The 12,103-nt window shown below is 48.9% G+C and overlaps 1 protein-coding gene across 1 annotated transcript in view; it reads left to right on the forward strand.

Moving 5' to 3' along the window:
* The first annotated feature begins 8,449 nt into the window (after nucleotides 1-8,449).
* The window catches only part of RELL1 (RELT like 1), a 60,072-nt gene continuing 56,418 nt past the window's right edge, over nucleotides 8,450-12,103 (forward strand). The window contains exon 1 of the mRNA XM_062213539.1: nucleotides 8,450-8,581. Coding sequence (XP_062069523.1) covers nucleotides 8,494-8,581 — 88 coding nt within the window. The 5' untranslated portion in view covers nucleotides 8,450-8,493. The remainder of the gene's footprint in view (nucleotides 8,582-12,103) is intronic.

The raw sequence follows: 12,103 nt of genomic DNA on the forward strand, positions 1-12,103 counted from the left end.
TAATTGAAGCAAATGCCAAATTTCATTTCAAAGTTTTTGTTCAAAAATTGATTAATTTGTGGTGAAAAGTAGAGAGACAGAAGAAGAGAAATATTTCCCTTCTGTTGGTTTACTCCCCAAATGCCTACAATAGCTGAGGTTGGGCAACACAAAAGCTAGGAGACAGGAACTTAGTTTGGGCCTCACAAGAGGGTAGCAGGGACTCAAGTATTTGAGCCATTACCTGCTGCCTTCCAGGGTCCGTATTAGCAGGAAGCTGAAATCTAAAGTAGAGCTAAGAGCTGAACCCAGGCACGTTGATATAGGAGGCAGGGATCCCAAGTGACATCTTAACCACTGTGCCACAGGCTCACCCTTCACTTCAAGGTTGTTGAAAACAAAGGTGTGATGTTTTCCCCACCTGAAGCTTCACTCCCACCCTCACCGGAAATTCTTCTACTTGGAGATTCCTTGGAGGCCCACCAACTCCAGCTTACATGCAGCCCTCACAATCCAGAATAGGAATGACATCGTCTGTATCATAATCAAGTAATGAGAATTTCCAATGTCTTTTTTGGGGGGGCAGGGGCTATGGTGGTAATTCTAGGAGAGGAGATGTAAAGGCAGGAGTTAGAGCAGAGGTGAGTTAGGACCCAGCAGTGAGTAGACTATTCAGGACTTCCCCATGGCCATGGAGGTGAGCGAGTTATCGAAATGCAAGTGGTACCATTTCCTGTTATGCTGGATCCGTAGATAGCATTGTCCAAACTTTCAGCAAAATTTCTTTGTTTTATGCAGCACCTGTTTTAGTCTATGTGTCTGTTGGAGACAAGAAATAGGCAGCATACATGTTTGGGGAGGAGCAATGAGGGGAAGTGTAGCTATCCATGTGCACCAAGAGAGGTTACCTTAGCATTGTATCCAGAGAGAAGTTAGGGGCCAGCTGACCCTGGAGAGGTAGTAGATGACAGTATGGACTGATTCAGGGTGGCTAAGAGATCAGTCTTCTTCAACTCCAATGCTAGTGATCCTTGTCTGAGAGGGAGAAGCTGCACGAGTAGGAGCTACTCAGAGGCCAGAGACCGAGATTGCATCAGGATTGAGAGTTGAACTTGACGTTGTAGGAAACCGAGGCCTGGGGCCTGGGACCATGCTGAGCAGAGGAATTTCTGTGTGACTGGGATCTTAGACAGAAGCTCTCAAGCTCTGGCTGTGGAGTAGCGTGGGACCCAGATTGGAGACAGGCTGTTTCAGATATAAATGCATGGCTTGGAACTACCAAGAACACAAAAGGATTATGAGACCCTTGGACATCTGTCTTTTTGGGAGAAAGAGTTGTGGACATGTTTATGCCTTTGCAAAATCAAACAAAAAAACCAAAGCATTCTTTCTGCACTGAAAGAAATATGTGATTCCTTTGAAACAGATGAAATTGGCTACCCATCGTCCTCTATCCTACTGTGTGGTTCCAGAAGAAAAGATCAGTTAGACTCATAGCATTTAAAACTGCTCCCGAAGTCTCACAGTGGGGAGTTGGGTGAGGGTGGGCTTCTGGGAGGAGAAGGCATGTGTCAGCTGTACTCGGTCTTCCTTTTGGCCAAGAATGCTACTGGTAGAAGAACTCTAGTGACTGCTGGACCCCAGGGAAGAATCCTAGAGCTCCATTTGGTCCATAAAGCATCTGAAATACCTTTGCTTTGTTTTATGGCACCTTTATTGTGTCTGCAGAGCTAGAGTAAACATGGAGACACCTTCTTTAGGGTTAGAAGGACAAATGAGGTTTGGTAAGCCTCACCCTTAGGGACAGAAGCAAAGGGTAGAAGTCCAAAAGGTCACCACCTTGAAAGGACTTAGGAACTAGAGCCCAGCCCTATGTGGTAGTTGATGGCCTCAGTGGCTCTTGAGCGCTTGTAATACAGCTAGTTCAATTGACATATGTTATAAATGTAAAATATAAAAAACAAGCTTTGAAGGCATAGTATGGTAAAAAGGATATTAAATATCTAACAGTAATTTTATAATTTTGCCTACATGTTAAAATGGAAATACTTTAGATATATGAGGTTAGATGAAATGTTGTTAAAATTAATTTCAGTATTTTATTGTGGCTGCTAGAAAATTTAAAGCCATTTATATGGCTGGGTTTGTATTTATATTCACAGAAATAGTTTTTTTTCACGTAGCTGGAAGTAAATCATATTGTTAACACATATAACTCATAGTCTGGCTTAAACTATACAAATGCTTAGCAAATTTCTGTGATCTTGTAATTCCCTGTGTTCCCCCTTTTGTTCTCTCATTGTTGACAATGCTGAAAGGAAGAAAAGGAGAATTTGTGTTCTGAACCCAGGCACAAGAATGGCCCAGGTGGGGTCCTGAGAGTCCCAAAGAAGTTGGCAGCAGGGTTTGCTTTGTGAAAGGATCCACTCATCCGTCCTTCAGCACTGCGAGCCTTCCAGATCTTCCAACTGCTGTTCGTAGATCAATCCTCTTGTGGCTTAGCCAATATACTCAGAAGCTCATTTACTCTATTGGTTTCCGTGATACTTTGCTACGTAGAACCTATCAGTTGTCGGCAGGACCATGCCCAGGATCCCTGCAAGGGTGAACAGCCACACTTGGAGTTCCTCGCTGGGAAGTTCCATGCTTTCCTACATTAAGGAAACCGATCCACAGCCAATCTGTGGAGGCTGTGCTGAGCAGAGTCTGGTGGGAAGCAGCCATGGAGACCCTGGCATGAGGGCTTGAGGCCTGGATCTGTTTCTATCTGTGAGATCACTTTATCCATATGATAGATTTACTGCTTAAGAGCCAGTGTTTAAGTTTCTATTGATTGGAGTCCAAAGAAGTCTGCCTAAGACAGCTGTCTCCTGAATGAGCACTTGTGGGTCTTACTGTGCACCACATGGCTCCTCACTGTGATTCTCTCTTGGTCTTTCAAATATGAGGCTCTGGTAGAAAATAGCCTGAGTCACTTATTCGTGAATTTTAGGAGACCCCGTGCCCATGAACATAACTTGATGAGGTGGTTCGGGAACTGGACAGAGGTTAAGGGCCCTATTTCTAATGATGAGCTTCCCCTGACTTCTACTGAACCTGTTGGCAAAACTAGGACTTCTCTATTTCCAGCTCTTTGATTTATTGTAGGAAATATCTAACAGGACAATGTAAATTCTTTTCATCCTCCCTTAAAAAAATCTATTTGGTTACAGAATCACTTATCATAACTTATGACAAATTCCTGGGCACTTGAAATTTTCCACTTTTCTTTTATTGACTATTGTGTTCAGCTGTGACCCACAGTAATTGTCACCCAATCTCTACTTCCCCTTTCCCTCATGCATAATCACTGTGCAGTGTGCACCATGCAAGTCCCTTTACTGTACATCTACTCAGACACCTCCCTCACCTCTCCATCCATCCCAGTTCTGCACTTCTTTCAAGACTCTAGCTCAAACACTCTGGGAGGCACCAGCTGATGGCTCAAGTAGTTGGGTCCCTACCACCCATATGGGGAACCAGGACTGAGTTCCTGGCTCCTGGCTTCAGCCAGCACTGGCTATTGTGAGCATTTGGTGAGTGAAACAATGGGTGGGAGAGCTCTCTTTCCCTCAGAAAATTAAAGCAAGAAGATCCAGCTCAAGGAGTACCTCCTCCACTAAGCTTTGCGAAGGGCTCTAGTTATAGTCCTTTAGGTCTTGGAATCTTGCTAACCCAGTGAGCGTAGATTGGGAGTAATTTTTTCTTGGGGACATTTGGTAATATCTAGAGACATTTTTGATGGTGATAACTTTGGCTGGGTGCTACTGGCATTTAGTCAGAAGAGGCCAGGGATGTAAGTCAACACCCTACCTCTTATGCACACAGCAATCCTCTACAACAAGCAGTGCTCAGCCCACAGCGTCTATGCAGTTGAGAACTGCTGCAGTCTAGCTGACTTTCACACCCTATCATTGGATTACTCATTGTGGTGTGGAATCTTAGGCCTAGATGAGAACATTTAGAATCATCCTACCACCTCCTGAGTTTTAAGGGCAACAAGACCAGCCCAAGAGAAGCTGCTGAGAGTCACAGAAGCAGTGAGTCACTGATGGGGCCCTGGGCCATTGACCATTCCTAATCCCATATGTGGGTGTTTCCATTCTCCAGGAAAATCTAAAAGTTTCTTTAAGCAATGTTAGACTCTTTTATTAAATTTGTAGTAACTCTTCCCTCCAACTGCCTATGCTGAGGTCAGTATTAGGAACATAGTGCACACTTGTGTAAGACGTATTTTATTCTTCTGCTTATACACGTACCTGTTAAAGAATTGGAAGCTTAGTTCCTGGATATAACCTCTCAAAGCATATCAAAAGGACAGGTGACTATATTTAAATCACAGAAATAAGAAATTCTACAGAGCCCTTCTGCGGAAGTACCTTCAACATTAATTAATTAATCAAATACCAGCCAATGGAGTCTCATGCATTAAAATGATGGCGGTGAAAATTACCACCTAAGCAGAAAGGGGAAAACAGAAAGGCTCCCACTAGGATAAATGATTAACTGAATTCTTAAAGCGAAACTGTGTGTGAGGGGGGGAAACCAAGAAAATAACAGAGATGCTTCATATGTTTGTCAATTTGATCGTATGAACTCTGATTTATAACCCATTCCCATATATAAATAACCTATTCTCCTTGAAAAAAATATGTAAGAAAATTTGTTGAAAGGAACTCAAAAGGCTAGGTTGGGGCAGGCTTTGAGGTGCAGCAGGTTAAGCCGCCTCTTAGATTGCCCACACCCGAGTGCCAGTATAAGTCCTGCTTCCTTCCTTTCTGATCCTATTTCTTGGGAGACAACAGGTGTTGGCTGAAGTGTGTGGGCCTCTGCCACCCATGTGGAAGACCCAAATGAGGTGTTCCTGGCTTTGGCATGGTCCGGTCCAGCGCTGGCTATTGTGGATATTTGCAGAGTGAACCAGCAGATGAAGATCAATTTCTCTATCTCTTCCTTTGAAACAGATGAAAATATATACATCTTGCTTTTTTAAAAATCTAGGTTAAACATGCCAGAGAGTAAGACTTCTTACTGGCAAAGCAGCGCTGGCTCGCCTCCTAGTATTCTGCATGTCAGCGGCAGATGGTGCAAGCAGAGGTTGCAAGCACAGGCCTGGGATAAGCTGATCCTGGCTTTGGTTTCTGGCAGAGCCAGGAAGCAGCTGTGTGACTCAGGTGAGTGCCTTCTCCCCTCAACCCTCAGCTCTGATGCGAGGGTCATTAACAGTGCTTCCGCAGATAAAAACTCACCATGAGAATTTGAGGAAAGGACCCTGGAAAAGCGGTTATCACAGAATTGGGCTTGATTCATAGGATGAATAATTGAGAGTCATTGTTAAAACTACCTTGACTTTTTAGTTATTTCTGAAAAAAGTGGGAAGATCACTTAGTCTTGTGATGTGGATTGTATTTCCTCAGAATTATGACATCTCCATAACACAGAAGAGGACTTCCAAAACTCCTGAGTCCTAACATTTAAAATGAAAGTGAACATTTAGATGTGCACATGCGGACTCTTTTTTTTAAGATTTTATTTATTTATTTGACAGGTAGAGTTACAGACAGTGAGAGAGAGACAGAGAGAAAGGTCTTCCTTCCGTTGGTTCACTCCCCAAATGGCCGCCACGGCCGGAGCTGCGCTGATCCGAAGTCAGGAGCCAGGTGCTTCTCCTGGTCTCCCATGAGGGTGCAGGGCCCAAGGACCTAGGCCATCCTCCACTGCCTTCCTGGGCCATAGCAGAGAGCTGGCCTGGAAGAGGAGCAACCTGGACTAGAACCGGTGCCCATATGGGATGCTGGTGCTGCAGGCAGAGGATTAACCCAGTGTACCATGGCGCCGGCCCACGTGTGGACTCTTAAAATCATGTTAACAGCTTTGTAGAGTTATGGACATAAAAAGTCATTTGTTTGATTTTCTTTACTTTCTTCCCTCCTGTTCTCTTTCCACTCCCCCCTCCCTTCTTTCAACAGGATGTGCAAATACATGTATATGGGGTTATGTGAAAGTTAGGGACTGTGTTAACCAGCCAAGGGTTGTACAAAGTCTAGGAAGGGAAATTTCAAAGCCGTGGGTCCCCAACCTGATTTATAGTAGATGTGAGGCATCAGTCAAGTCACTTCACTGTCTCTCATCTATAAGACAAAGGGCTGGAGCAATGACTGATAAGGTATCTATCCATCAGAATTAACTACAGGATGGTATTTTCATATCTGGAGAATCGTAAGTAGACGATTTCAAATGTTGTTTAAAATGATCCTATCTTTTTAATGATGAATTCGATCTGTGGGAATAGAGTGAAACAGCATTCAAATGTCAAAGGGACATTCTGCGTTTGGAGGGGATGTCTTGGTCCAAGCATTTTGTTACATTTTAAGTTCCAAACACAGAGCTGGTTTTGTAAGTCGGAGACCACACACTCTGCATTTTCTTTCTTTCCTTCTAAAGATTTACGCTATTTATTTGAAAGGCAGAGTGACAGAAAAGGAGAAACAGTGAGAAAGAGATCTTTGGTCCTTTCCTTCACTCCCCAAATGGCCATAACAGCCAAGGCTGGATCAGAAACTCCATCTGAATTTCCCACGGGGATGGCAGGGACCCACACACTTGGACTCTTTTCCACTGCCCTCCCAGGTACTCCAACAGGGTGCTGGATTGGAAGAGGAGCAACTGGGACTTGAATGGGCACTCTGACATGGGATGGTGATGTAGCAATCAATGACTTAACCTGCTGTGCCACGAGGCTGGCGCCATATCCTGAGACTTAGGGCCCCACAATTGATTTAATACTCTGTTGTGGTCATCTTGGAAGTCTTATATGCTGAACAAAAGGTTCTGCATTTTACTTTTTTTGCACTGGGCCATGTGAACCACATAGCTGGTTCTGGCCACCACTTATGATATATAGCTTAATTTCTAGGCTCCCAATTCTCTCCTCTCTTAGTTAAGAACCTCGGGGGATCTGTTTCCTGTGCACCCAGTTTTTATGTCGGTATGAAACCAGGAAGGGCTGCCTGTTAATCCTGCCAGCCAGTGGGGTTGTGGATGTGCTGCCATGTGTGCCCAGGACCCACAGTGCCCCGCGGGAGCCCTCAAAGGCCAGGGCCTCCATCCTTCAGCCTCAGCCATCTGTAGCAGCCTGAGCTGTGTCACTGATCCTTTCCACATTGGTGCAAATGTTTCTGACAGTCCAGCAGACCCGGGGAGTGCTCGGTGAGACATAAGGAGCTCTGCTTTTGAAAATGAGAGGCTGCCAGGCAGTTCAAGAAGATACCTCTTCTGGGAACACCCACCCCCCGTCCCCAGCCAGCCCCCTCTGCCCGCTAGGCATTCTCAGTATTTGCAGGCTGCCTTGGAGCGTGCACTTGAGGGCTCTGCCTTAGGAGTCTGTCTGGGGCAGTGAAGAGGGAGCTGCCCAGAGAGAGCAAGGTTCTCAGGCCTATCAATGCTCGCAATGATAATTTAACTCCAGAAACCACTTCTGACCTCTTACTTAGTGTGTACAGTGGGCTGAGAGGCGCAGGGAGCAGACCAGTGAGCAAACACAAGACACTGAGCTAACGACAGTGATCACGGTGGCTCAGACATCGTGGGCTTAACTTCCTGGCCTGTGAAGCGGGGATAATACTCACCTGGCGCGGCTGATGTGAGGGTATGAGCTAATAAGTGGCTGGGCTCCTGCGGAGCCACTTCGTGGGAGTATTTGCAAGGTGCAACATGGGCACAGGGCTTTTAAAAAAAACCCGCTAGTTATTCCTGGAAATGTGCAGAAGTGTTTCCGCCAAGAGGAGCAGCTTACATGGAAGCAGGGATAGGGAAGGAGTGGAAGTGATTCCCTTTCCTTAATTTTCAGACAACCAAACTTAACGTCCAGCGCAGCACGCCTCCCAGACCAGCAACCCAAGGCAATGCTGAGCAGGTGAGGATGCCAGAGAAAACAGGCCGTGCCTGCTCCGGGGCGCTGCCGGCCTGCCCTCCCTCTCTCTCTTCCCAAGCTTGCCGGGAGGCAGTGCCGGGGAGAGGAGCCGCCAGGAATCTGCTCCCGCCCGAGGTTCCCGCTCTGTACTCCCACGTAACCCCAGGCGCTTAGCTCCTGCCTGGCTTGCGAAGGAAGCCGGTACGGGGAGGAGGCGGGGCCGAGCCGCGGTGGGGCGGGGTCTGGGCGGGGCCTGGGGCTGATCCGCGCGGCGGCGGCGGCTGGGTTTGAAAAGGAAGCGGGAGCGGCGGGGAGAGGCGGGGCCAGGCTGCGCTGGGCGGGGCCACAGGGGGTGGGGCCACCGCGGGCCTCGGGCCCGACAGGGGTGTCCCGGGAGCGGCTGGGAGAGGCGGGGAGAGGCGCGGAGGGTGGGGCCATGGCGGGGCGGGGTCGGCGGCGCGGAGGCCCAGCCCTGCCACTCGGTCCGCGCGCGCTCCGGGGCTGCACCGCCGGCCTCAGCGCGGGACGCGGCGCACGGGGGACAAGGCGACAGGGACGCGGAGATGGCTGCGCGGAGACTGCCGGGGTCCGCCGTCTTCGCCGCCGCCGTCTTCGTGGGAGGCGCCGCGAGTTCGCCGCTGGTGGCCCCGGGTGAGTGGCCCCTCCGCGCCGGGGCGCCGGGTCCCGGGTCGGCTCGGGTGCCGCCTTGCTGCCGGGGGAACCCGCGCAGGGCGCGGTGCGTGGCAGCGGCCCCGTCCCGTGCTGCCTGGTCGCCGGCGCCGCCTTCCCTCCCCCGGCCTCCTCGGAGGGACCGGGCCTGGAGTCGCCTTCCTCGGCGCGGACCCCAGCCCCGCCGCCCCGTCCCCAGGCCCGGCGAGCGGGAGCGGACGGCGGTGACACCGGCGACGGGGCGCGCTGTCGCCGCCTCTCTCCCTGCTTCCTTTTTAAAAATACCTTGGGGAATCCGCACTTCTCCCCGTTTTGCTTCGTGGTCGGGGAATTCTTGCAGGAGGGCAGGAATTCCAGATGGACCCCCACAGGCGCTGGATACCCCAGGCTCCGAGAACGGGAAGGCGCGTTTGTGAACTTTTTTTTTTTTTTTCTTGTTTGGGTCGATTTCTGTCATTGCCAAAGGAACCTTCTGCGGTCAGGGCAGGAAGCCGCCTGCGGAGAGGTTGTCTCAAGGGTTGCCTCCGCCTGTGAACTTGGGATCCTGGACTTTCTAACAGATGTCTCATAGTGTAGCTTCTGCGGAAGTCCTGTCTCACGCGCTCCTGTTTCTATCACTGTGGCGCCTGGGATTCCTTACCACCACCTGTGGTTAAGAAAAATAAACGAACTTACACCTTCTTGGCCGTTTGGGGTTACCCCAGCCTGGGATGTGACGTCAGCAAGCTCTTCCCAGCCTGCTTTGGAGGGGGCCCAGCGCTTCGGTCCAAGTAAGCAGCCCCTGGAAACCTTCCAGCACTGTCTCCCGAGGGCCGTGCACAGGCTGCGCTTCGCCCCCGAGACCTTTCCGGTGGCTGACAGCGTTTAAACTGGCTTTTCACTTGGGTCCTGCCTTTCCGTGGAAACCAGGACAGCCTAGGAAGGGAACAGGATGGGGAATGTCTCCTGAGTCTGTGTTAGCAGGCTGTATTTCCTTCAACTGTCCACGCTGGGGGAGTGGCCACGTGTGGCATGTTTTATTACATGGGACATTTTCGTTTTCCTCCTCTGCTTCATTGCTGACACAGATAGGTGCATAGTCACGGTCAAGTTAGCCCCGGGTCAGTGTGCTCCGGCGTTTAGATCGGATGGACCTGGGAGTAAAGTTATCAAAACTTCAGCACCAGGTGTATGTGGGTGAAGTCCCTCCTTGGGGTAGGTTTGGGTTTCGATGGTTCTCTCTGAGCAGCACCCAGCTCCCAGGACTGGCACAGGAATGCAGGAAGCTCGCATCTCACTGCACAGTCACCTTTTTGATGAAAGTCAGAGCTGAGGCAGAATCAGGTGTCTACAAAAGAAAGAGTAGAGATTACAGATTTGCTGGCATGCCTGTGACCTCTGTGAAGAGAAGATGCCCTGAACGGCCAGTAACTGACCCGCTTGGAATCCAAGACCCTGTCAGTGTTTGCAGGCCGAATACAGAAAAGCAGGAAGAAAGAGGTAGGAAGTAGTGTTGAGTGCTTGCTACATGCCAGGCTTTGGGTGGAGTACTTTCTATGGGTTTTAAAACTCCTTTCTCATAATCCTATACAGTGCTGTTTCCAGTGAGGCAGGTCAGGCCCAGGGAGTTTTAAACAGTGGGCCCAGCATCCCATTGTCGTCGGATCAGGCTGCCTTCAGAGAAGTCACACCTGCAGGGTGTGTGTGTGTGTGTGTGTGTGTTCCTTTCTGTGGATCCACATCTGGGATAACCCAGCCCACTTGCTTCCAAAGTTCATTCCCTTGCATTGTATCCTGCTGCTCTCCAGAGAGAAATAGAATATAAAGCGACCTCAGCAGTGTTGCTGAGATTCTGAGACATCAGAAAATAAGCATGTTCTTATCGGAAGTGTGAAGTTGAGAAAAGAAAGGCAGGGAGGTGCACAGTGGGTTGTGGCAGTGTCTCACTTCCATGCGTGTGGGAGAATCTCATTAAACTTCTGTTTCTCAGCAGCAGCCTTGGAAACTATATACCGCACGGAGCAGAAGGGGTGATTTTCCACATCTTGGCTTATTTATGTGCTTCAGTTCTCTGGTTACTCAACCTTTGGGCTTATTAGTTTCTCTGGCAGACAGTGGGCACTGCCTTTGGGGAAGGAGTGGGCAGAAAAGGGCCAGGCGCTGGTGAGATGAGAAGCGCACTTACTCTGCAAGGGCTCCGGGCCAGCCTCCTGACTCCTCGTGTAGATGCTGAAGATAAGCTTTATTAACTTCTGGGTTCTCCTCTGGCCAGGTCGATGCCCAGCTCTACCTCCGCATAATAAACACAAAGTCAGTGGGTGGAGTGTTTGGAAGAAGCAGCCCCCAACACACCCCGAAGCTTGTGATTCCATGCCCAAATTTAATTTAAAGAGGAAATGAAAAATTGGAGAAGTGCCTGTCATATTCTCTGTCTTCCTCTCAGAGCCCATACCCCCTGCAAAATGAAACAAACTGGGAGTTTGAGTAGATGAATTTGAATGAGAGAGGCCAAAGTTCCAAGTGATACAAACAAAAAATTTCGTTGTTATTATTTAAAGAATTGTTTGACTCTGATGTTGAGGTTTAATTATATATTGGAACACTGTAATTAAAGGATTTAAAATACAAAATGAATTAAATTGTCATTGGTTAAAATGATTGTGTTGAGTGTTTCCTAATAATTTTAGACTACTTACTCCTATGATTGGTAAAGATGTTCTGGGTTGGCAAAAGCAGGTAGAATAATGAATTTGATATGGTTTACAAGGACTAAAGTTGGGGCCAGCGCCATGGCTCACTTGGCTAATCCTCCACCTGTGGCGCCAGCACCCCAGGTTCTAGTCCCTGTTGGGGTGCCGGGTACTAGTCCCGGTTGCTCCTCTTCCAGTCCAGCTCTCTGCTGTGGCCTGGGAGGGCAGTGGAGGATGGCCCAAGTGCTTGGGTGCCTGCACCCGCATGGGAGACCAGGAGGAAGCACCTGGCTCCTGGCTTCGGATTGGCACAGCACCAGCGGTAGCGGCCATTGGGGGAGTGAACCAACGGAAGGAAGACCTTTCTCTCTGTCTCTCTCTCACTGTCTATAACTCTCTGTCTCTCTCTCTCTCTCTCTCTCACTGTCTAACTCTGCCTGGCAAAAAATAAAAAATATAAACAAGGACTAAAGTTGGCATTTTGAGTTAGTAACTTATAGACACTTTACTGTTTTTGGAAAAAGGAAATATCTATTGTTACCTTAAGATTTTTATTTATTGATGTGAAAGAGTTACAGAGATAGAGGGAGAGACAGAGAAATCTTCTATCTGCTGGCTCACTCACCAGATGGCCACAGGTAGAGTAGGCCACAGGTACCCTACAGCCAGGGTAGGGCCAAGCCGAAGCAAGAAGCCATGAGCTTTCTGCAGGTCTCCCAAGACCTGGAGGGTAGCAGGGCCCCAAGCACTTGGTCCATCTTCCGCTGCTTTCCCAGGCCACCATCAGGGAGCTGGATCAGAGGTACAGCAGCTGGGACATGAACTAGCGCTACTC

The sequence above is a fragment of the Lepus europaeus genome, chromosome 16 (assembly GCF_033115175.1).
Source record: "Lepus europaeus isolate LE1 chromosome 16, mLepTim1.pri, whole genome shotgun sequence".
In the NCBI taxonomy this organism is placed as follows: domain Eukaryota; kingdom Metazoa; phylum Chordata; class Mammalia; order Lagomorpha; family Leporidae; genus Lepus; species Lepus europaeus.